Below are 27,801 nucleotides of genomic sequence, written 5' to 3' on the forward strand. Positions count from 1 at the left end.
ATCTTTATGTATGTATCACGTCTACAGAGGATGCATTTCAATCAATCAATCTTTATGTATGTATCACGTCTACAGAGGATGCATTTCAATCAATCAATCTTTATGTATGTATCACGTCTACAGAGGATGCATTTCAAAGTGCTGAAAGAAAGAAAAGAATAAAACACAAGTTTTCTATACAAATAACAAAATGAAGATAGACAAGAATACAATAAAGAGACAAATGTATTCTATTTAAATAGAATGAGATCAAATAAATAGTTGTGTTTGTGGTACGTAGCTTATGCCTACCCATACCATAACCCCACCACCACCATTGGGCACTCTGTTCACAATGTTGACCTCAGCAAAACGCTCACTCACATGACACCATACACGTGGTCTGCGGTTGTGAGGCCGGTTGGACGTACTGCTAAATTCTCTAAAACGACATTGGATGCGGCTTATGGTAGAGAAATTAACATTAAATTCAAAAGCTCTGGTGGACGTTCCTGCAGTCAGCATGCCAATTGCACGCTCCAACAAAACTTGAGACATCTGTGGCATTGTGTTGTCTGACAAAACTGCACATGTTGGAGGGGCCTTTTATTGTCCCCAGTACAAGGTGCACATGTGTAATTATCATGCTCTTTAATCAGCTTCTTGATATGCCACACCTGTCAGGTAGATTATCTTGGCAAAGTAGAAATGAGCACTAACAGGGATGTAAACAAATTTGTGCAAAACAATTGAGAGAAATATGCTTTTTGTGCATGTAAAACTTTTCTGGGATCTTTTATTTCAGCTCATGAAACATTGGACCAACACTTTACATGTTGCGTTTATATTTTTGTTCAGTGTAAAAGCATGGCTAAAAATATCTATCCTAAGGTTTCTTAAAAATGTCTACAGTTTCTGAGGCCCTCAGATTCTCTGGCAGGCTATTCCAAAGGCCAAGACGATAGTGACTGATCAAATGCCACTAAAAGACCAGAGGAACACGCACATACAAGGTCTGAGAGACCGACCGGGCAAATATACTAAAATACACAGAAAACATGTATTTAAATAACAAATACTCAAATACACGTGTATTTGAACCCAGGTCTGGTTAACTTTATGTGTGAATTGTGACAGAGGGGGTCATGTTTACCAAGAGAGCTCCTCTTTGATTGGCCGTGCCATCATAACACAGACAACCTTTGACGTCCATGTCTTCCTGAGTCAAACTGGGTCAGGGGCCTGGTCTGTGGTTAAACTGCAGGGTCGGGTTACAGCCATGTGGAACCCCAATATGGGGGTCGACCCATAACCCATAACCTCTACACCCTGACCCTTAGCTCTAACATATCAGTCAAACTATAGGACCAAGTGACACCCCATTCCTCATGTAGTGCACTACTTCTGGCCAGTTCCACTTTTCGCTCGCTTCCAGACCAGAAGTAATTGGAATGATTGACATGAGGAGTTATGGGATACTTGAGAGGGTCTCTTGAAATGAGACAGTCTGGAGTCAGGAGGGTAAAGCAACCCCTCCCTCCCTATCTCTCTCTCTCTCTCTCTCAATTCAATTCAATTTAAGGGCTTTATTGGCATGCGAAATATATGTTTACATTGCCAAAGCAAGTGAAATAGATAATAAACAAAAGTGAAATAAACAATTAAAAGGAACAGTATACATTAAGTTACAAAATAATAAAGACATTTAAATTGTAATTGTATGTCTATATACAGTGTTGTAATGATGTGCAAATAATTAAAGTGCAAAAGAGAAAATAAATCAACATAAATTTGGGTTGTATTTACAATGGTGTTTGTTTTTCCTGGTTGCCCTTTTCTTGTGGCAACAGGTCACAATCTTTTTTTTTATTTTTTTACTCCGTTTTCTCCCCAATTTCGTGGTATCCAATTTTTTTAGTAGCTACTATCTTGTCTCATTGCTACAACTCCCGTACGGGCTCGGGAGAGACAAAGGTTGAAAGTCATGCGTCCTCCGATACAGAACCCAACCAAGCCGCACTGCTTCTTAACACAGCGCGCATGCAACCCGGAAGCAAGCCGCACCAATGTGTCGGAGGAAACATCGTGCACCTGGCAACCTTGGTTAGCGCGCACTGCACCCAGCCCGCCACAGGAGTCGCTGGTGCGCGATGAGACAAGGATATCCCTACCGGCCAACCCCTCCCTAACCCGGACAATTGTGCGTCGCCCCACGGACCTCCCAGTCGCGGCCGGTTACGACAGAGCCTGGGCGCTAACCCAGAGTCTCTAGTGGCACAGCTGGCGCTGCAGAACAGCGCCCTTAACCTCTGCGCCACCCGGGAGGCCCCCAGGTCACAAATCTTGATGCTGTGATGGACCCGGTGGTAATTCACCCAACAGATATGAGAGTTTATTAAATGAATCAAAAAATATATATATATATTTGTGAGTCTGTGTAATCTGAGGGAAATATGTGTCTCTAAACTGTCATACATTTGGCAGGAGGTTAGGAAGTGCATCTCAGTTTCCCATCTCATTTTGTGGGCATTGTGCACATAGCCTGTCTTCTCTTGAGAGACAGGTCTGCCTATGGCGGCATTTCTCAATAGCAAGGCTATGCTCACTGAGTCTGTACATAGTCAAAGCTTTACTTAATTTTGGGACAGGCGTAGAATGCTTCCGTGCTTTCTGTCTCAGTTCATTCACTGCCTCATTTAGATGTCCAGTTGAGCTTATTTTTAAGTAATTGTAGTGTGTGCAGTACTCTTTTTATGTTGTACCAATTGAGAACTTTGGTCGAATTCCCTTAGATCTGGATATTTTCTGCAACATCATTATTTTAGTGTTTTTGGTGTTTACTCCCAGGGCCCGGGTCTGGCAGTACTGTTCTAGCTGGTCCAAACTCTGCTGTAGGCCATGTGCTGAGGGTGACAGCAGGCACAGGTCATCTGTGAAGATGCGTATGCATTCAACCTATGAATTGTGGAGACTAACACCAATGGCTGAGGATTTTTCTAAAATGGCCAATTCATTGACGTAAATATTGAAGCGCGCAGGGCATAGATTGCAACCCTGGCAAAGGCCCCACTCCTGGTTAAAGAATTCTGTTGTTTTCTTGCCAATTTTGATGCTACACGTATTTATTTAATTATGTAATATGTTTTACCCCTAACACCACTTTCAAAAACTTTGTGAACAATCCTGTATGACAAATAGTATCAAATAATTTTTGGAAGTCAATAAAGATAGCATAAATGTTGGTATTATTTTGGTGGACATGTTTATCTATCAGGGTGTTTAGGGTGTAAATATGATCGGTTGTGCTATGTTTTGGTATAAATCCACTTTGGCTTTTACCCAGGACATTGTGTTTATTAAGGAAGTTTAGAACTCTTACATTTATACTACAGAAAACCTTCCCCAGGTTACCATTCACACAAATGCCTCTGTAATTGTTTGGATCAAATTTGTGTCCTTCCTTAAAGATTAGGGTTATGAGTCCTCTGTTCCAGATGTCAGGAAAATAACCTACACTCAGGCTCAAATTAAACAGTTTTAATGTAGCCCATTTACATTTTGCACCAGTGAATATGAGCATCTCATTTAGGATACCATCTGATCCGCATCCTTTTTAAAATTTGAGGGCCTGAAGTTTGTTGGGAAGTCTATGGATTTAGATTTAGATTTAAAAACAGGTCAAGGGCAGACAGAGGTCAGTAGTCCAGAGCAGTGTCTGAAGTTACAGAATGGCAGGCTGGCTCAGGGTCAATTCAGGCAGAATGGTCAAAAACCAGGAAAGCTAGAAAACAGGAACTAGAGACAGCCAGGAGCTCGGGAAAAAACGCTGGTAGGCTTGACGAAACAAAACGAATTGGCAACAGACAAACAGAGAACACAGGTATAAGTACATTGGGGATAATGGGGAAGATGGGTGACACCTGGAGGGGGTGGAGACAAACACAAAGACAGGTGAAACAGATCAGGGCTTACTGGGCTGTGAATGTGTCTCTCTCTCCACCCACACCGACCAAATGTTGATTTGATGTTTGTCTGCCGTTCGTTCAGCACGGTGTGTTTGAGGGACCACCCGCTATATATAGAATCAGTTTGAAAACTATGGCTGGCAATGTGTTCAGAGGTCCTATGTACTGTCGTCCAGCAAACGCTGCCGTTGTGTCCGTGTCTTAAGGGAGTGACCAGTGGTCTGGGGATTGTTAGTTTGTGTTGACTGTTTTAGCTTCAGGGTGGGGGTTCAGGATTAAACTCGGAGGGCCACGTTCTTCCATGTTCACCTAAATAGACAGGTTCTAACTTGACTTAAACTCTTTTTCTGAATGGGTAACATAGGTCATCTACAAATGTCCCTCAGGGGAGTCCGTATTGCACGTTTTTCCATTTATTTCCAGATCGTTTTCATTTCCTTCTTTTAGGTTTCCACATATATAGACTTTATTGACATTTAACATCCCCCTGCCTCTGTTAAACTGAATGTAACAGGAAGACACTGAGTCATCCTCTGTCCATACATAGTGTACAGGATGTTATGAGGAGAGTGCAGCAGAAGCAGGCTACCAGGCTGTAGTTTAGTTCCCGAGTCAGGAAGAAGCAGCTGATGAGCTGGTTAACTCCTTGTCTCTGGGTATAAGACAGGTTTGAGCCGCTGCCTCCTGTTGCTGTGTGGCTGTGAGCAGAGTTTAAGTGGTTTCTCTCCCTCTTTCTCCCTCAATCACTAAATCTTTCACTCTCTTTGTCTCTTACTGTTTGTCTCTGTCTTTCCCTTTCTCTCGTCTTCCCCCTTAATCCCTCTTTCATGTATTTTTTTCTTGCGTAGTTTGAATATATTAGCTATAAAATCATCTATGAAACAAAATGAACAGTTATTAATCCCTTTTTCTCTTTAATAATGTTCTTGTTCACTCTGAGTTCTCTCTGTTGTTCAGACACACCCTAGTATACTCTGGAGTGTGTCAGTTGAATTTCCACCACTACCCTCCACTCCTCCTTCTCTCGCTCCTCCACTCCTCCCTCTCCTCTCGCTCCTCCACTCCTCTACTTGCCTTTGGTAGGCGCTGGCCTGCTCTCAACCAATCAGATCTCCCAAACGTGGTCTTACCCCCTAACATACATAATGCAGACAAAACATTCTGAAACTTACTAGGTATTTTCTGATATCCACAAAATAACAGAAATACGATATTTAAGATATCTCAAAATGAGTTTTGATACCAAGTTAATAGTTCTGTCACACACAGAGAGCAGACATATGAACAGTATCTTAGAGACAAGGATAAGAGGAGGAGGAGAATTTAAAAAATATAAAAAAAATACCGTACAAGCTTCCTCAACAACTGAAGTTCTGAAACCCCCATCGTCTTGTGACTTCGACTTCCTTCCTCTGCTGAAAACGCTGCAGAGCGCATGTGCATGCACACATTCACACACACACGCACACACACAAACATACACATACAGAATGACTGCACAGAGCCCACACACAGCGCATGGTAGGGTCTTTGTTTATCAAAAAAAGATCACCACAGATTTGTGGGGGCAGGGTATATACGTGTGGCTCGAAGTCTGTCAGGAAGAGAGAGAGATAGAGAAAGACAGTGAGCGAGAGACGAGAGAGAGATTTCATGTTGAATCTTATGAAAAGAGGAACTCTTTTTGTTAATCTTCTCTTGTATGAGGTTTTTCAGAGTATAAAAAATATACAGTCCATTCGGAAAGTATTCAGACCACTTCACTTTTTCCACATTTTGTTACGTTACAACCTTATTCTAAAATGTATTAAATAGTGTTTTAGCCCTCATCAATCTACACCCTGTAATGAGAAAGGAAAACAGGTTTTTAGAAATGTTAGGAAATGTATTTAAAAAAAACTTAAATATCAAATTTACATAAGTATTCAGACCCTTTACTCAGTACTTTGTTGAAGCACCATTGGCAGCGATTACAGCCTCCAGTCTTCTTGGTTATGACGTTACAAGCTTGGTACACCTGTATTTGGGGGAGTTTCTCCCATTCTTCTCTGCAGATCCTCTCAAGCTCTGTCAGGTTGGAAGGGTAGCATCGCTGTACAGCTATTTTCAGGTCTCTCCAGAGAAGTTCGATCAGGTTCAAGTCCGGGCTCTAGCTGGGCCACTCAAGGACATTTCAGAGACTTGTTCCGAAGCCACTCTTGTGTTGTCTTGGCTGTGTGCTTAGGTTCATTGTCCTGTTGGAAGGTGAACATTCGCCCCAGTCTAAAGTCCTGAGTGCTCTGGAGCAGGTTTTCATCAAGGATCTCTTTATACTTAGCTCTTTATAATCCTCGATCTTGACTAGTCTCCCAGACGCTGCCGCTGAAAAACATTCCCACAGCATGATGCTGCCACCCCCATGCTTCACCGGATTACCAGGATGTGTACTCCGAGCATGCGCTGACCAACTGGCAAGTGTCTTCACTGACATTTTCACCTGTCCCTGACCGCGTCTGTAACACCAACATGTTTCAAGCAGACCACCATAGTCCCTGTGCCCAAGTACACCAAGGTAACCTGCCTAAATGACTACCGACCCGTAGCACTCATTTCTGTAGCCATGAAGTGCTTTGAAAGGCTGGTCATGGCTCATATCAACACCATTATCCCAGAAACCCTAGACCCACTCCAATTTGCATACCGCCCTAACGGATACACAGATGATGCAATCTCTATTGCACTCCACACTGCCCTTTCCCACCTGGACAAAATAAACACCTATGTGAGAATGCTATTCATTGACTACAGCTCAGCGTTCAACACCATAGTGCCCTCAAAGCTCATCACTAAGCTAAGGACCCTGGGACTCAACACCTCCCTCTGCAACTGGATCCTGGACTTCCTGACGGGCCGCCCCCAGGTGGTAAGGGTAGGTAACAACACATCTGCTCTATCAGAGTGAGAATCGGGTTCTTGGTCACCTCCCTGACCAAGGCCCTTCTCCCCTGATTGCTCAGTTTGGCCGGGCGGCCAGCTCTAGGAAGTGTCTTGGTGGTTCCAAACTTCCATTTAAGAATGTTGGAGGCCACTGTGTTCTTGGGGACCTTCAGTGCTGCAGAAATGTTTTGGTACCCTTCGACACAATCCTGTCTCGGAACTCCACAGATAATTACTTTGACCTCATCGCTTGGTTTTTGCTCTGACATGCACTGTCATCTGTGAGACCTTATATAGACAGGTATGTGTCTTTCCAAATCATGTCCAATCATTTGAATTTACAAAAGGTGGACTCCAATCAAGTTGTAGAAACATCTCAAGGATGATCAATGGAAACAGGATGCACCTGAGCTCAATTTCGAGTCTCATGGCAAAGGGTTTGAATATTTATGTAAATAATGTATTTCTGATTTTGGTGTTTTTATACATTTGCAAACATTTCTAAAAACATGTTTTTGTTTTGTCATTATGAGATATTGTGTGTAGGTTGATGAGGGGAAAAAAAATTATTCATCCTTTTTAAGTACAGACCACCCCTCATCTCTGTCAAACGCTCCCTAAAACACTTCAGTGAGCTGGCCTTTCTAATCGACCTGGCCGGGTATCCTGGAAGGATATTGACCTCAGTCCGTCAGTAGAGGATGCCTGGTTATTCTTTAAAAGTGCTTTTCTCTTATTATCGTTCTTGATTTGTCGTTCATTTTTAGGTTCATGATAAGCAGGCAGATATGGTGCACAGGGTTTTTATTTATATTGATGCATCATGGGGAATATAAGGTCATAAGTCTCAATGTAAACGGACTGGGGAGTGACATCAAGAGAAGTAAGGTCATCAGTCTCAATGTAAACGGACTGGGGAGTGACATCAAGAGAAGTAAGGTCATCAGTCTCAATGTAAACGGACTGGGGAGTGACATCAAGAGAAGTAAGGTCATCAGTCTCAATGTAAACGGACTGGGGAGTGACATCAAGAGAAGTAAGGTCATCAGTCTCAATGTAAACGGACTGGGGAGTGACATCAAGAGAAGTAAGGTCATCAGTCTCAATGTAAACGGACTGGGGAGTGACATCAAGAGAAGTAAGGTCATCAGTCTCAATGTAAACGGACTGGGGAGTGACATCAAGAGAAGTAAGGTCATCAGTCTCAATGTAAACGGACTGGGGAGTGACATCAAGAGAAGTAAGGTCATCAGTCTCAATGTAAACGGACTGGGGAGTGACATCAAGAGAAGTAAGGTCATCAGTCTCAATGTAAACGGACTGGGGAGTGACATCAAGAGAAGTAAGGTCATCAGTCTCAATGTAAACGGACTGGGGAGTGACATCAAGAGAAGTAAGGTCATCAGTCTCAATGTAAACGGACTGGGGAGTGACATCAAGAGAAGTAAGGTCATCAGTCTCAATGTAAACGGACTGGGGAGTGACATCAAGAGAAGTAAGGTCATCAGTCTCAATGTAAACGGACTGGGGAGTGACATCAAGAGAAGTAAGGTCATCAGTCTCAATGTAAACGGACTGGGGAGTGACATCAAGAGAAGTAAGGTCATAAGTCTCAATGTAAACGGACTGGGGAGTGACATCAAGAGAAGTAAGGTCATGAGTCTCAATGTAAACGGACTGGGGAGTGACATCAAGAGAAGTAAGGTAATAGCAAAGATGAAACGGGAGAGAGTTGACATACTATAGTGGCAGGAAACTCACTTATCCACACCTGAACATGAGAAACTCAAGAAAATGGGATATAGGAACACTTTTTTTTTCTTCTTACAAAATGGGTAGAAGGGGAGTTGCAATTCAGTTAATTTTGAGTTTATGTCAGAAATAAAAGACAAGGAGGGTAGATTTAAACTGGAAAACCAGGAAGTTACATTATTTCATGTATACGAACCCCCAGGGAGTGACATGATCTTCTACGGGAAGGTGTTTGATTTAATTGCCACAGAAACCACTGACACTCTTATCTGTGGAGGGGACTTTAACACAATTCTAAACTCAAAATTGGACAGCACAAATCAAAATAGGAAAATGAGCCTAGTTGCCAAAAAGATCAATAGGATACTGCAGGATCTAGGACTGCTCAATGTATGGCGTGACACCCACAAGACCGATAAGGAATATACTTTTTACTCAGCCCGCCACACTGAATACTCCAGGTTAGACTACTTTTTCATGTACAGTGCAGATAGACACAGGCTTAAGGATTGTAGGATCGGGCAGAGTGACTTATCAGATCATAATGGAGTTTACCTAACTCTACACCTTGATAGCAAACCAATAAATACTATATGGAGACTTAATACAAGCATGCTGAATGATCCAGCATTCAAGGAATCAATAAAGACAGAATTGAACATCTATCTGGAGAATAATGATAATGGGGAAGTATTTCCTGCTATATTGTGGGATGCAGCTAAGGCGGTTATTAGAGGGAAGATCATAGCCACATCATCTCTCAAGAAAAAGGTTAAAGCACAGCAACTGCTGAAATTACAGGAAACCCCAAGAAACTTAGAACGATCTCATAGTCAATACAAAGACCCTCTTATATTACGAGACATTCAAAAGGTAAAACAGGAAATTGACCAGATTTATAGAGAAGAAGTAGAGAAAAAGCGTAGGTTCCTGAAACAACGATATTATGAAGCAAGCTCAAAGGCAACCAAATTACTAGCATGGAGACTCAGGAAACAACAAGCACAGAAAACAATTTTCTAAATAAATGACCCCAAAACAAAAAAGATCACATGCAAATGAGATGAAATACAGAATGCATTTGAATCATATTACACAAATCTGTACAAGCAACCAGAGAAGGCAGATGCACAGACAATAGAGCACTTTTTGAACTCACTTGATCTCCCCTCAATTGGGACAGAGCAAAATGACAGACTAACTTTAGAAATATCCACCGAAGAAATGAATAAAGCAATATCTCAACTAAAAGTCAACAAGTCTCCAGGCCCTGATGGCTTCCCTTCAGAATGGTTCAAGACCTTCAGAGAACAACTAACACCTCTACTTAAGGCCCTGATGGCTTCCCTCCAGAATGGTTCAAGACCTTCAGAGAACAATTAGCACCTCTACTTAAGGCCCTGATGGCTTCCCTTCAGAATGGTTCAAGACCTTCAGAGAACAATTAGCACCTCTACTTAAGGCACTGATGGCTTCCCTCCAGAATGGTTCAAGACCTTCAGAGAACAACTAACACCTCTACTTAAGGCCCTGATGGCTTCCCTTCAGAATGGTTCAAGACCTTCAGAGAACAATTAGCACCTCTACTTAAGGCCCTGATGGCTTCCCTTCAGAATGGTTCAAGACCTTCAGAGAACAATTAGCACCTCTACTTAAGGCACTGATGGCTTCCCTCCAGAATGGTTCAAGACCTTCAGAGAACAACTAACACCTCTACTTAAGGCCCTGATGGCTTCCCTTCAGAATGGTTCAAGACCTTCAGAGAACAACTAGCACCTCTACTTAAGGCCCTGATGGCTTCCCTTCAGAATGGTTCAAGACCTTCAGAGAACAACTAACACCTCTACTTAAGACTCTGATGGCTTCCCTTCAGAATGGTTCAAGACCTTCAGAGAACAATTAGCACCTCTACTTAAGACTCTGAGGGGGGGTCTCCCACCGTCATGGAGAGGCCATCATATCAGTAATCCCAGAAGAGGGTAAAGATGAGAAGGAATGCAGTTCATATAGACCTATCGCAATTCTTAACACAGATTATAAACTATATGCATCAATAGTAGCCAAAAGAATGGAGAACATAATCCCAGAATTGATTGATGGAGATCAAACTGGTTTCATACAAAATAGGCAGACACAGGACAATATAAGGAGAACACTACATGTCATGGACCACATTACTCAGAATAAGACAAGTGCAATATTAATCAGCCTAGATGCAGAAAAATCATTTGATTCAGTGAGATGGGATTACCTATTCCAAGTTATGGAAATATTTGGTTTCAACAAAGAAGTGATACAGTGCATCAAAACACTGTATTCATGTCCGACCGCTAGAATAAAGATAAATGGACATTTGACACGAACGATAAAATTAGAGCGAGGGGCAAGACAAGGCTGTAATCTTTCACCTACGCTCTTCTCCTTGTACCTAGAACCATTAGCACAGGCAATAAGACAGGACCCAACCTTAGAGGGAATAACAATAAGAGGCAGTGAACATAAGATATGCATGTATGCTGATGACGTTCTGTTATTCCTTAAAGACCCAGGCTCAAGTGTACCTAGATTGATGGATGTTTTACAAACATTTGGAACATATTCAGGGAATGTGCTTAACGTACACAAGACCCAAGCCCTAGTATATAATTATACCCCACAGGAAGAGCTGAAGAGTAGGCATAACTTCACCTGGACCTCCTCATCCATTAAATATCTGGGAGTAAATTTACCAAAAGATACTCCCAAACTTTATTGCATGAATTACGATCACATTAACAAGAAAATGTATGATGACCTAGACAGGTGGAATTCACTTCCCTTAGATCTTAGTAGTAGAATTGAAACAATCAATAGGAATATCCTGCCAAGGTTACTGTATTTGTTCTAATCACTGCCCATAGAAATCCCACCTAAACAGTTTAGGGAATGGGATAAACGGATATCAAGGTTTATCTGGAACAGTAAGAGACCAAGAACTAGATATACAACACTACAGTTACCAAAACACTGTGGGGGTGTGGCCTTACCAAACCGAAAAGATTATTATGTGTCAGCCCAATTGAGACCTCTGGTGTGTTGGTGCAATTCAGAATACGAATCCAAATGGAAAGACATGGAGACTACTCTGACAGAGATACCCATACAGTCAGTTTTGGGAAATAAGGACATGGTCAAATAAATATACAATAGACAAAATCAGTGGATTAATTTCTCTCTGAAGACATGGTTTCGGGTAGTTAAGCAAAATAATTTAGACCGAGAGATCAAACTGCTGAGTTGGCACGCATACGACCCCGACTTCATCCCTGCAACTCAGGACAGCAGGTTTAAACAATGGACGCAGAAAGGCATCACATCATTCAGTACAATTATAAGGAATGGGAACCTAGATAACTTCCAGGACTCAAGTAAAAAACATGGCTTGGATAACAATATTTTTACAGATACCTACAAGTTCGACACTATTTCTTAAGGGAGATAAAAGTGATTGACCCTCGAGCACCTCCAAAATTAATCCAAGTATTCACTAACGCTTACAACTTGGGGAGTAACAAAAAAACTATTTCAAATCTCTACTTGGGTATTCAATCCTCAAAGAAACATTCTACAAACTATATTAAAAAGAAATGGGAGGAGGAACTTAACATTGAAATACCTGATGAAACATGGTTGAACATATTAGAGACTCAACAAAGCTCCACCAACTCAAGGTCATGGAGAGAATTCTGTTGGAAGAATGTAATACGTTTCTTCATAACACCTAAACTGAAATCAAAACAGACTGGCTCACTACACCCTTGTTGGAGAGAATGCGGTCTATTGAGGACGGACCACTCTCATATCTTTTGGACTTGCCCCGCAATCGAAACTTACTGGGGAGAAATAAGATCTAACATTGGAAAAATTATGGAATTTGACATAGAACAAACATTCATTTCTTTGTACATGGGTGAAATACCTGATAACTTACACAATAGAGAAAAGTACCTCTTGATGGTCCTACTAGCAGCCAGTAAAAAGGCTGTCACTAGGAAATGGCTACAAAAAGACCCTCCCACAGTGACACAATGGATAGACATTGTAGAAGAAATACACCACATGGAGCGTATGACCTTTAAGAACTCAACAAGAGAGAGGTCAAGAATACTGGGAAAAGGGGTTTCGTACTTGGAAAAGGTCTAATTCAAATTGTCAATGTAACTAATATGATGATATGATGATGAAGGTATGAAGTGCACTGTAACTGACAGATCTTTATTTTTGTTCTATTATTTTACTTTATTTGTACTTTCTTTGTGTTCCTACAATAAAAACAAAGTATTTAATTCACCATCTTAAATAAGCATGACCCATTCAAAGAATGTAGAACCAGGAACAGATATAGCCCTTGGTTCACTCCAGACCTGACTGCCCTTGACCAGCAAAAACACATCCTGTGGCACACTGCATTAGCATCAAATAGCCCCCCGCGATATGCAACTTTTCAGGGAAGTTAGGAAAGCAAAGGCTAGCTTTTTCAAACAGAAATTTGCATCCTGTAGCACAAACTCCATACATTTCTGGGACACTGTGAAGTCCATGGAGAATAAGAGCACCTCCTCCCAGCTGCCCACTGCACTGAGGTTAGGAAACACTGTCACCACCGATAAATCCGCGATAATTGAGAATTTTAATAAGCATTTTTCTACAGCTGGCCATGCTTTCCACCTGGCTACCCCTACCCCGGTAAACAGCCCTGCACCCCCCACAGCAACTTGCCCAAGCCTCCCCATTTCTCCTTCACCCAAATCCAGACAGAGTTCCAAATTGACCCTCTCTTTCTAAAAATTATCTGCCGAAATTGTTGTAACCCCTATTACTAGCCTGTTCAACCTCTCTTTTGTGTCGTCTGAGATCCCCAAAGATTGGAAAGCTGCCGCGGTCACCCCCCTCTTCATAGGGGGAGACACTCTAGACCCAAACTGTTATAGACCTATATCCAACTTGCCCTGCCTTTCTAGAATCTTCGAAAGACAAGTTAACAAACAGATCACCGACTATTTCGAATCCCACCGTACCTTCTCCACTATGCAATCTGGTTTCTGAGCTGGTCATGGGTGCACCTCAGCCACGCTCAAGGTCCTTAACGACATCATAACCGCCATCGATGAGAGACAGTACTGTGCAGCCGTATTCATTGACCTGGCCAAGGCTTTCGACTCTGTCAATCACCACATTCTTATTGGCAGACTCAACAGCCTTGGTTTCTCAAATGACTGCCTCACCTGGTTCACCAACTACTTCTCAGACAGAGTTCAGTGTGTCAAATCAGAGGGCCTGTTGTCCGGACCTCTGGCAGTCTCTATGGGGGTGCCACAGGGTTCAATTCTCGGGCCGACTCTTTTCTCTGTATACATCAATGATGTCGCTCTTGCTGCTGGTGATTCTCTGATCCACCTCTATGCAGACGACACCATTCTGTATACATCTGGCCCTTCTTTGGACACTGTGTTAACCAACATCCAGACGAGCTTCAATGCCATACAACTCTCCTTCCGTGGCCTCCAACTGCTCTTAAATGCAAGTAAAACTAAATGTATGCTCTTCAACTGATTGCTGCCCACACCTGTCCGCACGTCCAGCATCACTACTTTGGACGGTTCTGACTTAGAATATGTGGACAACTACAAATATCTAGGTGACTGGTTAGACTGTAAACTCTCCTTCCAGACTCACATTAAGCATCTCCAATCCAAAATTAAATCTAGAATCGGAACAACGCCTCCTTCACTCATGCTGCCAAACATACCCTCATAAACTGACTATCCTACCAAACCTTGACTTCGGCGATGTCGTTTACAAAATAGCTTCCAACATTCTACTCAGCAAATTGGATGCAGTCTATCACAGTGCCATCCGTTTTTTCACCAAAGCCCTATATACTACCCACCACAGACCTGTATGCTCTCGTTGGCTGGCCCTCGCTTCATATTCGTCGCCAAACCCACTGGCTCCAGGTCATCTATAAGTCTTTGCTAGGTAAAGCCCCGCCTTGTCTCAGCTCACTGGTCACCAGAGGAGCACCTACCCTTGGCATGCGCTCCAGCAGGTATATTTCACTGGTCACCTCCAAAGCCAATTCCTCCTTCCATTCCAGTTCTCTGTTGCCAATGTCTGGAACGAACTGCAAAAATCACTGAAGCTGGAGACTCATATCTCCCTCACTAGCTTTAAGCACCAGCGTTCAGAGCATCTCACAGATCACAGCACCTGTACATAGCCCATCTGTAAATAGCCCATCCAACTACCTTATCCCCATACTGTTATTTATTTATTTTATTTTGCACCTTAGTATCTCTACTTGCACACTCATCTTCTGCACATCTATCACTCCAGTGTTTAATTGCTATATTGTAATTATTTTTGCCACTATGGCCTATTTATTGCCTTACCTCCCATATCCTACCTCATTTGCACACACTGTATATAGACTTTTTCTATTGTATTATTGACTGTATGTTTGTTTATTCCATGTGTAACTCTGTGTTGTTGTTTGTGACGCACTGCTTTGCATTATCTTGGCCAGGTCGCAGTTGTAAATGAGAACTTGTTCTCAACTAGCCTACCTGGTTAAGTAAAGGTGAATTAAAAAAAATAAAAAAATAAGGCTGCAACGTTACTAAATGTGGAAAAAGTCAAGAGGTCTGAATACTTTCCGAATGCACTTTATGCTCAATTCAACACTAGTATTCTACATGTGAAACGTACAGCAGGCTTGGTGCCTTTGATGATATGGTGAGGTTTTTATTGCCCTCGTGACTGTCTGTCTGTGTGTCAGCCTGCACCTAAAGTATGCAAGGCCTGTGTGTATATGTGTTGACACTACTTGCACAGTGCAGTAACCTGACCCATTTTTCCCAGGCAGGATCAGCTAGAGTAAACTGTGTTATCAGCCTGCTGTGTGCTGTGGCTGGGTTGAGTGGCAGAGTTACCTAACCACAGGATAAACCAGTTACATTTCACCACAGTCAGCCCGGACAAGTAGTGGAGAAAATAGAATGGTGTGTGTCAGGGATCTGTATGCCAGCCAAAACACTAAAACATGCTTCTCAATGAGTGAGTGAGTGAGTGAGTGAGTGAGTGAGTGAGAGTTTGATTGTGAGTGAGTGAGTGAGTGAGTGAGAGTTTGATTGTGAGTGAGTGTGTGAGTGAGAGTTTGATTGTGAGTGAGTGAGTGAGTGCGTGAGTGAGTGAGTGAATGAGTGAGTGAGTGAGTGAGTGAGTGAGTGAGTGAGAGTTTGTGATTGAGTGAGTGATTGAGTGAGAGTTTGATTGTGATTGATTGAGTGAGTGAGTGAGTGAGTGAGTGAGAGTTTGATTGTGAGTGAGTGAGTGAGTGAGTGAGTGAGTGAGTGAGTGAGTGAGTGAGTGAGAGTTTGATTGTGATTGAGTGAGTGATTGAGTGAGAGTTTGATTGTGATTGAGTGAGTGAGTGAGTGAGTGAGTGAGTGTAACTACTAGAGCTCTTAAGTCTTTAACATTTTCACAACCAAATGGCATGTGTAGAACCTTGCAGAGGCATTTCATTTAACTGACGTTGTGACCTCCATGGCATTCCTGTGTCATAGTTTTATTAGGAGAGAAGTGTCCCAAATGATTTTGGGATATGGTCATGGGTGTCTTCCATGTTCACTGGCACCTCTGCTCTACTGCTCATGAGAAATGCTTGCTGAGCAAACAGCTCACTCTCTCTTTACCTATCGTTCTCCATATCTCTCTCTTTACCTATCGTTCTCCATATCTCTCTCTTTGCCTATCGTTCTCCATATCTCTCTCTTTACCTATCGTTCTCCATATCTCTCTCTTTACCTATCGTTCTCCATATCTCTCTCTTTACCTATCGTTCTCCATATCGCTCTCATTCTCTAGCTCTCTCAGACCCCAAGGGATTTTCCTACAGTGTTAAACTTTTGGCATGGGCCTGTCTACAGAGTACAGTGCATTCGGAAAGTATTCAGACCCCTTCACTTTTTCCACTTGTTGTTACGTTACAGCTTTATTCATCAATCTACACACAATACCCCATAATAACAAGCAAAAAAATGGTTTTTAGAAATGTGTGCAAATGTATTACAAATAAGAAACAGAAATACCTTATTTACTTAAGTATTCAGACCCTTTGCTATGAGACTCGGAATTTAGATCAGGTAAATCCTGTTTCAATTGATCAAACCTGGCACCATCCCTACAGAGAAGCATGGTGGTGGCAGCATCATGCTGTGGGGATGTTTTTCAGCGACAGCATCTGTGCGAATAGTCAGGATCGAGGGACAGATGAACGGAGCAAAGTACAGGGAGATCCTTGATGAAAACCTTCTATAGAGAGCTCAGGACCTAAGACTGGGGCGAAGGTTCACCTTCCAACAGGACAATGACCCTAAGCACACAGCCAAGACAACACAAGAGGGGCTTCGGGACAAGTCTCTTGAGTGGCCCAGCCAGAGCCCGGACTTGAACCCAATCGAACATCTCTGGATAGATCTGAAAATAGCTGTGCAGCGATGCTCCCCATCCAACCTGAAAGAGCTTGAGAGGATCTGCAGAGAAGAATGGAAAAAACTCCCAAAATACAGGTGTGCCGAGCTTGTAGCGTCATACCCAAGAAGACTCGAGGCTGTAATCGCTGCCAAAGGTGCTTCAACAAAGCACTGAGTAAAGGTTCTGAATACTTATGTAAATGTGATATTTCAGTTTTTTTATAGATCCATTTGCTTTGTCATTATGGGAGTATTGTGTGTAGATTGTGTGTAGATTGATTAGCAACACAACTATTTAGTCAATTTTAGAATAAGGCTGTAACGTAACAAAATGTGGAAAAAATTCAAGGTGTCTGAATACTTTCGGAATACACTGCATACAGTGCCTTGCGAAAGTATTCGGCCCCCTTGAACTTTGCGACCTTTTGCCAAATTTCAGGCTTCAAACATAAAGATATAAAACTGTATTTTTTTGTGAAGAATCAACAACAAGTGGGACACAATCATGAAGTGGAACGACATTTATTGAATATTTCAAACTTTTTTAACAAATCAAAAACTGAAAAATTGGGCGTGCAAAATTATTCAGCCCCTTAACTTTCAGTGCAGCAAACTCTCTCCAGAAGTTCAGTGAGGATCTCTGAATGATCCAATGTTGACCTAAATGACTAATGAGGATAAATACAATCCACCTGTGTGTAATCAAGTCTCCGTATAAATGCACCTGCACTGTGATAGTCTCAGCGGTCCGTTAAAAGCGCAGAGAGCATCATGAAGAACAAGGAGCACACCAGGCAGGTCCGAGATACTGTTGTGAAGAAGTTTAAAGCCGGATTTGGATACAAAAAGATTTCCCAAGCTTTAAACATCCCAAGGAGCACTGTGCAAGCGATAATATTGAAATGGAAGGAGTATCAGACCACTGCAAATCTACCAAGATCTGGCCGTCCCTCTAAACTTTCAGCTCATACAAGGAGAAGACTGATCAGAGATGCAGCCAAGAGGCCCATGATCACTCTGGATGGACTGCAGAGATCTACAGCTGAGGTGGGAGACTCTGTCCATAGGACAACAATCAGTCGTATATTGCACAAATCTGGCCTTTATGGAAGAGTGGCAAGAAGAAAGCCATTTCTTAAAGATATCCATAAAAAGTGTCGTTTAAAGTTTGCCACAAGCCACCTGGGAGACACACCAAACATGTGGAAGAAGGTGCTCTGGTCAGATGAAACCAAAATTGAACTTTTTGGCAACAATGCAAAACGTTATGTTTGGCGTAAAAGCAACACAGCTGAACACACCATCCCCACTGTCAAACATGGTGGTGGCAGCATCATGGTTTGGGCCTGCTTTTCTTCAGCAGGGACAGGGAAGATGGTTCAAATTGATGGGAAGATGGATGGAGCCAAATACAGGACCATTCTGGAAGAAAACCTGATGGAGTCTGCAAAAGACCTGAGACTGGGACGGAGATTTGTCTTCCAACAAGACAATGATCCAAAACATAAAGCAAAATTTACAATGGAATGGTTCAAAAATAAACATATCCAGGTGTTAGAATGGCCAAGTCAAAGTCCAGACCTGAATCCAATCGAGAATCTGTGGAAAGAACTGAAAACTGCTGTTCACAAATGCTCTCCATCCAACCTCACTGAGCTCGAGCTGTTTTGCAAGGAGGAATGGGAAAAAATGTCAGTCTCTCGATGTGCAAAACTGATAGAGACATACCCCAAGCGACTTACAGCTGTAATCGCAGCAAAAGGTGGCGCTACAAAGTATTAACTTAAGGGGGCTGAATAATTTTGCACGCCCAATTTTTCAGTTTTTGATTTGTTAAAAAAGTTTGAAATATCCAATAAATGTCGTTCCACTTCATGAATGTGTCCCACTTGTTGTTGATTCTTCACAAAAAAATACAGTTTTATATCTTTATGTTTGAAGCCTGAAATGTGGCAAAAGGTCGCAAAGTTCAAAGGGGCCGAATACTTTCGCAAGGCACTGTATATAATTAAAAAAGACAATTTAGGACAATAAATTACTAAACTTAAGTAAATCATTGTGGTCGGTCATATTGTCCTTTATTTCCATGTACGGTAAGTGAGACTGTTTAAGCTGTGTTATAGCCTTCTCCCTGTTGAACAAGTCTGCATGTGTAAGATGTGTGTAGCCACAACATCAACAGTTGTACTATATGTGATAGCTAAGTGTCTCTCCCTCTCTCTGTCTCATCTTCAGATCACAGAAACCTACTCCACCGTGTGTAAACCACAGAAGAAGAAACCTTCCCCAGACCACAGCGCAGCCAAGACCCTCCCCCGCAACCACTGCTCTGGGGGGAAGAATGGAGGAGGTAGGGGAGGAGGAGCAGGAGGGAATGAGGGAGGGAACGGGGCATGGGGTGGCGGTCGGGGGATCCAGGGTGGCCAGGCCCGATCCCATGAGGAGCCCTGCTACGAGCCCGTCGGTGACAGGTCCTGCCCCCCCTGTGTGGTGGCCGAGTCGGACCCAGCGTACGCCACTATCGACTCCCACCGGAAACGTGAGTGGGCAGGAACCAATAACGGTGCGCTGGGGGCGAACGCTACACTAAAGCCCAGGAAGAAGCCTCCTCAGCAGGGAGCATCGTCTCCAGAGGCCCCATGCCCCCAGGGACCTCCAGCATGCCCCCCGGCCCCTCCATCTAGGGCCTTGCCTGGGGGAGAGAACTTCTATGAGACCATAAGCGATGTGAAACAGGGGGCCAACAGTGCCAGCACCACCACCATCTTCACCTTCAACGACGGGATGGAGATGTATGTCACTGGCCTGTAGCTGAGAGACACTGGCTCACACTCTCACACTCTCACACACACACACACACACACACACACACACACACACACACACACACACACACACACACACACACACACACACACACACACTGGGCTGGGTTCTGACCTGTTTGGGTTCTTCTGACCCTGTCTACACCTTCTTTACGCTATGAAAGTGACTGGAAGCAATGTACATAGAGCCCCACAGTGGAGGTGTCATAATACCCATAAAACCTAGCGTTCAAACAGGGAAATGGTTCCAATCGTTTTTCTCCCATAAAGTTTTCCCATAGGAGATGTTAGAAACACTTAAAATAAGGGCTTTGTTTCATGTAGGCTTACCCTGGCGTGACATGTAAATGTTCATCTCGTACAAGGGGAATTTTACCAATATATTAGTCTCTATTTACTCTCAGATTCTAAAATGCTAATTAGCATTAAAAAAATAAAAAAATCCATGCAATCTCCTGCACCAAACCAAATTTGTGTCATCTCTAGCTGACACCTTTGCTAACAGGTATTGAGTCAATTTAAATATTAATATATTATTTAAATATTGCACCAAATTAGCAACTAATTACAATTTCATTTTTGGGGGAGAAATACAGTTAAATATATGGATAGAATTCACCTTGTCTATAGAGATTTACACACTTATCAAAACTTACACGAAACACAGCCCTTATTTGAAGTATTTCTAAAAACTCCTATGGGGAAATGTATGGTAGAAAACAATTGGAACCATTCCCCTGTTTGACCTCTAAGTGTTATCTGTATTATGACTCGTACTGTGATACTCCATAGCAGGGTTTCCCTAACTCGTTTCTGGGGCCCCCCTGGGTGCACGTTTTGGTTTCTGGGGCCCCCCTGGGTGCACGTTTTGGTTTCTGGGGCCCCCCTGGGTGCACGTTTTGGTTTTTGCCGTTTCACTACACAGCTGATTCAAATAACCAACTCATCATCAAGCTTTGATTATTTGAATCAGCTGTGTAGTGCTAGGGGAAATACCAAAGCCTGTACCCAGGGGGGCCCCAGGACCGACTTTTGGAAAACATGCTCTATAGCAATGAGAACAACTGCTGAAATCAAGCAGCAAATGTTATGCATTCTAACACCAGGTTTAAACAGTATCTCAACCCAGGGTCAGGCACCAGACCCAACCAGTGGTGGGCGTGGTACTGACTGGGGAAGCCCATATAGGGGTTCTAGGCTAGTTGAACCTTGGATAGGAGCCCCGGTTCAAGGGTTACAGCTCAAGTCATTTATCAGACACTCTTGTACACAGTAGAGCAACTTACAGCAGTGAATGCATACATTTTCTTACTGGTCCCCCATGGGAATTGAACCCACAACCATGGCATTGCAAACACCATGCTCTTCCAACTGAGCCACACAGGACAACCTGAGGGGTTCCCTCTCATTTACACCACTGGACTCAAAGGAACCCAATCTACCCTACGTCTCTGAGCTTTACCGCAGAGCCAGTCTGGACTGCACCCTCTCAGCCAGACTCAAACAGGTCCCAACCAGACCAGACTGAGCATCATGTTATGAACTGTGTCACTGTTCACCTTACCTTACCATTTGTGTCACATTTTACATATAGATTTATTTTTGTATAAATATGGTACCGTTAATAAAGCATGGCTTGTGTACAGAGCGACACACAATCCCCCAAAATAACATGATAACACACAATAACAGACACACGTGCACACACACACACCGTACGCAAACATTGTTGTGTATGAAAACACACATTCTCACGAAGATGACAGAGAGAAGAAGTGTGTAGACTCCAGGATGGCTTCACTTCTAAGTTCCAACCCCCTCATGACATTACCGAGGACGTCACTGGTGGTAAAAAGGGTTTGACTATATTACTGATTTTAACAAGTTTAAATCCAAGCCTCAGAGACTCATGGAAGGATTAAACACAAACACATACAGACACACACACCAGCACACACACATACACATACCTTGTGCTGGGAATTATGTAATAGAAGCAGATGGGAGTCTGGGAGATTGGCTGTGATTAGCTCTCCTTAAGCAAACATATCAAACAGGTCCTCTCTCTGTTGCCGGGCAGGACAGATATGGTTTGACTTTTAGAAAAAAATCGGACATTTAGCCTAGGTCTATACGGTACGTGGACGTTAACATGCTCTGACCTGGAGGAGGCGAGCTTGGCTCCAACCCACCACTCTCCTGTACACTCTTTACTCCTTGGTATTCAAGGTAGAAGTTGCCCCTAACCACAGATACACACACTGAAGATGTCTTGTAACTGGAAGGGTCTTTGGATGAAAGTGTCATACAACAATCACTCACTATACATCTGAAGTACAAGTATCAGAGTTATATGCTGGGAGATCTTGACCAACTTTCTGACTCTGATGTTCATCTTGTAGCGTTGTATTGAGCTCAGCCGGTTGATAGGGCAGGGTAAAATGGCCTTGTTCTTGTTGTCAGTGGTGACACAGTTCAAGTGAAGCAGTGGTCCGCCTCAGGCTGCCTCACACTGTTAATTCCATCCAGAACCACTGAGCTTTAACCACAGTGACTGACAAAGAGCAACAAGTGACACACTTATAGGGACAGTTTGACCCGACACCTAAGTCTTCCCTTTTCACATATCAAAAGTGGTCTAATGTCGAGTGGAATCCAAATAACACAGGTTCTGTGGTGTAGAGCCTTATTCTCAAATGAATGGGGGTGATTGGCACTGTCTAAGGAGAATTTTGGGGTGAGCTGTCATAAAGAGTACTGATTTGGCTATACTTTAGTCAGATTAAATTTATTGTAAGTTGTTATTCACGTTCTTTGTTTTCAAAACTCCTGGAGCTTAAAATAATGTTATTTGCATGGCAAAACACACACACACACACACAGACATACACAATCTTGGCAGAGATACACAGGGCAAAGCCAACGGGTCAGGGACACGGCGTGGGCTGGGTAGATCTTTCTCTGAAGGAGAAAGGCAACCGATTTCACAATCTCTGCCCAGGACCTATTGCTAACATTTTATTTTATGGCCAAGGTAATGGAGTCTTGGAGAGTTGTAGGGCTATTGGCGGTTTCGTGTAGTTACTGCAGTGAAGGGCGTTTGTGTAGCAGGGCCCTGATTCGCTTCACAGGCTGAAGTCAATGCCAGGACTCTACTGCTGCACTCTGGGCCGCAGTCTGTCTGTCGGTTGGAACAGCCATTGAGGGGTTGGAATCCAAAGAAAATAAAGTGTTGGGCATAAAATGACCAGTGAGCGTCTTTTGGAAGCCCCCCCAGCCTGTGCTGAAAGTTCTGTTCTATTGTAAACATGCTCCTTCCCATGTAGCTCTTGGGGGAAATGTGATGTATGAACTGAAGAAGAAAAACAGTGACATTAGGGTTTAATAAAGGGGTGTTTTCAAGTCAAAAGGTAAAGAGGGACACAAACTGCTCAGGGACAGAGAGGTATATGAGGGATGAATAACAGCAGTATGTGTTCGGCCATCTAACGTTAGGAGAGCGTGTGGAACATGTAGTTCTATAAGATGTATAGGTGTGTATAGGTTTACTATGAAATACATCTTATGAAATGCATTCTGTATTTTCTTAATGCACTGTTTATGTAAAAAAAAATGTTTACCTATTGTGTTTAAATAGCTTATGCCACTGCCATGGAGACGCTACTTGTACTGTGTTTAATGCTGTTGATGCAATTTTCCTGCTTGAAACATAATGCATGTCTTTGACCAAATGAAAAAACAAAATATTGTAGTACTTTATTTATTTCCTAATGTTTGTTTTCTGTTTTCCTGTTTTGTCATGGGAGAAAAAAAATAACATTCCATTTGGGGCTGAGAGAGAGAGAGAGAGAGAGATAGAGAGAGAGAGAGACCTTCCTCTCTCCATGCTCCAAATTATGAAACTGTCAGGAGGTTGCCAGTAGGAGGGAGGAAGCACACTCTGGTTCTACTCCCTGCATTATCCTCTCTCTCTTTTTCCTCTCTTATCTCCTCTCTCTTTTCTCCTCTCCTCTATGTGCTGTTAGAGATGGGCCTTTGATGTTGCTTCTTCTGAGGGACCAAGGGAGAGATATGGGGGTGGAGGGGTAGAGGGACTGCCTGGGGGTCATGCCGACCCTGCATGCTTTCAACATCAATAGTGCAGTTGTATTGGTGTATGTGATATGACCAATGACTAACAGCTGAGATGATTTAAGCAGCTTTGGGAACATATATTTTGTCATCCAGCACTGCCACTGCTAGTCTCCTGAGGAAATTCACCAACTTTTCATTCAACCTGTTTAGCAAGGACTACATTGACAAAGACAGGGACGGACCAGGACCAAATAAAAGCTAAACAGTACTTTAAAATATATTTTGAAAATGCATATTATGGCAAATAATGTATTGTGCATCAATTTATTTCTGTTTGCCTCTCAGTTTAGCACAAACATATCTGACAAAGACACGCTCACATGAATAGCCTACATTTTGAGGCAAATGGTATTATGTGAAATATTGTTGTTTTGATGTCATACAGAACTATTTCACTTGTTATTGGTTGTATGCTGAAAGACTTGATGTTAGTGGATATATTGATGGTTATCACAAATGTTGTGGTTTTACGTTGGAGCAATGATGAGCTAGCCTACTTTTCAAGAATCGCTGATGTTCAATTCTCAATGGCTGACGCTCTCTTTCAACCTATCTTGTGAATTGAAATAATGAGAAATAAAGTTGATTTTGGTTGGTTTCTGTGTAGCAGGTAGAACGTCACATTGATGACGCATGTAGTGGAGCAGAAGTGTTATCCCCTATATTAATTCTAATATTTTCCAATAATTGGTTTATGAGCCTGTGAGTGGCAGCGCTGTGGCCTATGTTGTATTTTGGTTTTAAGATGACACAGGGTTTTAACGTGGAAAACAATATAATATAACATCATGTGAAAATGTGCAAAAGATTGTAAATGTTTTATAATCATTCATAAAATATCAGTATCAAGTTTTTACTTTTGTAATAAAGTAGCACCTTAAAACGTGTCTGTGTGTGCATGACCATGTTGTCTTTAATGATGTTTTATGTTTGTTATTTTTGACCTGAAATAGGCATTTGCTGGGTTGGTCGTCCACAACAAAGGGAACGCTGCCTGCAGCTAAACGTGGTCTGAGTCAGGCATGTTGTTGAAACAACAGTAGGCCTAGCCTAATGCTGCTTTCATAACCAAGTGGCAGGGACGGCCCTAGCTTTTTGGGGACCCTAAGCAACATTTAGTTTGGAGGCCCCCCACCTCACAGGTAAAACATTTTAGCGGTCTCCCTCTTGACGGCGGAGAGAACAAATTGAAGTCTTAAATAAAAAATTCTGCCATGGGTCATAGAGAAAATATTGTGGTTTTAAAGCACATTTTCTGCAAGTCTACACATAATAACAATTTGGTTGGAGCCCCCCTAGCGGCCGGGGGCCTTAAGCGACTGCTTATGTTGCTTATGTCTAGGGCCTGGCCTTCTAGGCCCTAGACATCATAATTACCAGTTTGATGCATTCAAGTGCGTTGAACTCGTTGAGGAACACAGATTGGCTAATGGCAAACAAGCTGCGTCAACCATATCTGAAAGTACAGCTATCATGCTTGCAAACACATTAAAGTTTTCAAAACCATATTAATAGATAGCTTTTTACAAATAATGTTTTGTTGCATATAACTGCAGAAAATGCTGTTATAGAGGTAATTTACTTAGTAGGGTACATCAGAGGTCAGCATGTGGGAGAAGTTGGCGCTCAGGGATGATAGACGTGTTTCCCACTAGCAATTACCAGTTGGAGGGCGTTCAAGCTGATTTTTCCCAGTCGTATATGTTAAATACCACCCTCCCACTTTGTTATGAACGCAACATAAGCCAAGTGGCAGGAGCGGAGTTTAGAAATAGCTAAGGCTACCTGGTCCATGTAACGCTTATCAGTCTAATGATCTAATACACTCAATCAAATTGAATAATTGAATATTTAAATGTCTAATATTTCTACCCTGTAACAGGACAGGCGGTAAAGGCCAGTGCTTTGAGTCACGGACTGTGGTCCTTTGGAGGCACATAACAGCCATTACTGCACACACACACACACACACACACACACACACACACACACACACACACACCAAGGTTCCCTCTGGCAACTTTAGCAATGTCAGAGTTCGGAATATAAATATATTTATAGAAATATCAGAACGAGCAATGTCAGAGTCCAGAATACATATATATATATAGTATATACAGTGCATTCAGAAATTATTCAGACCCCATCACTTTTTCCAAATGTTATCCAAAATTGATTAAATAATATTTATTCCTCATCAATCTACACACACTACCCCATAATGACAAAGCAAAAACAGGGTTTTAGAAATGTTTGCAAATTTATTACAAATAAAAAACGAAATATCACATTTACATAAGTATTCAGACCCTTTACTCAGTACTTTGTTGAAGCACCATTGGCAACAATTACAGCCTTGAGTCTTCTTGGTTATGATGAGAGATCCCAAGCGATCCAAAGATGATGCAATTGCTATTGCACTCCACACTGCCCTTTCCCACCTGGACAAATGGAACACCTTCATGAGAATTTTGTTCCTTGACTGCGGCTCAGCATTCAACACCATAGTGCCCTCCAAGCTCATCACTAAGCTAAGGACCCTGGGATTAAACACCTCCCGCTGCAATTGGATACTGAAATTTCTGACCAGTATATTGTGGCATTCTTTATGATTATACAGATAACAGGCAGAACAAGTAGAGGGCAGAACACACACGGATCCCCTACCAAATCAAATATTTTAGGAACCATGTCCTAACAGAGTCCCACCCCTGAAACAAGACTTAAACCAGCTATGATATACAATGAGTAATATAGTCATTGTAAAACAAATACAAAGATATTATAAAACAAAAGGTAAAACAATTATTTGGGTTGGTTTACGGAATTGTGAAATTAGCTAGGTCCATGTCTTCTAGAAAGGTTGGCAGATATTATAAAATGTAATCGTTCCACTTAAATAGTATCAAATGTCTAGCTAGAAGAGTAATACATGCCAGCATGTTCCCATAGAACTGTTTAAAAGGGCCTCCTGTGGTGCCACTCCATAGAACTGTTTAGAGGGTCCTCCTGTGGTGCCACTCCGAATAATGCAATAAAGGCAGAAGGTTCTATAGGCCTCTCCAGTATCTTAGAAAACGAAAATTGATTTCCAGAAATCTTTCAATTTATGTCATTTCCAAAACATTTGTAATAAAGTAGCAGGAGACTGCATACATCGGTCACAAGTGGAATCTATTTCTGGTCTAATCTTGAATCATTTTGCCTTTGACCAATGCAGCCGATTAACTATTTTAAATTGAATTACAGAATGTCTTAGACATACGGATCAAGAATGTATTCTATGGAGCATACTCTGCCAAGTTTTGTCTGAAAGTTGGTCATCTAAATCCTCTTCCCATTGGTTCTTAAGAGATTTCAGAGAATCCAGATAGTTCAAGTTTAATAACGTATAGATCAAGCTTATTCCCCCTTGATAAAGGGTTCACTTTAAAAATAGAATCTAGAAGGGAGGTAGGTGGGCGTGATGGAAAGTGACTAGAGTAAAAATATACAAAACTACGCAATTGCAAGTATCTATATAAATGGCATCTAGGAATATTGAACTTTTGTACTAACTGTTCAAAAAATACAAAATCTTTATCAATGTGCAAGTCATTCAGTGACGAGATCCCTTTTCCAGACCAGATATGAAACACCTGGTCTAATAATGATGGAGAGAATGTAGGTTTCTTTAATAATGGGGCAGAAGTTGAAAATTCACTGAGATCAAAC

The 27,801-nt window shown here is 42.2% G+C and overlaps 1 protein-coding gene across 1 annotated transcript in view; it reads left to right on the forward strand.

Annotated features, from left to right (window-relative positions):
* Nucleotides 1-24,974, forward strand: part of LOC139368861 (uncharacterized) — a 98,682-nt gene extending 73,708 nt beyond the window's left edge. Inside the window, exon 9 of the mRNA XM_071108297.1 lies at nucleotides 19,364-24,974. Coding sequence (XP_070964398.1) covers nucleotides 19,364-19,939 — 576 coding nt within the window. The 3' untranslated portion in view covers nucleotides 19,940-24,974. The remainder of the gene's footprint in view (nucleotides 1-19,363) is intronic.
* Nucleotides 24,975-27,801: the final 2,827 nt, after the last annotated feature.

Source organism: Oncorhynchus clarkii, chromosome 16, assembly GCF_045791955.1.
Source record: "Oncorhynchus clarkii lewisi isolate Uvic-CL-2024 chromosome 16, UVic_Ocla_1.0, whole genome shotgun sequence".
In the NCBI taxonomy this organism is placed as follows: Eukaryota; Metazoa; Chordata; class Actinopteri; order Salmoniformes; family Salmonidae; genus Oncorhynchus; species Oncorhynchus clarkii.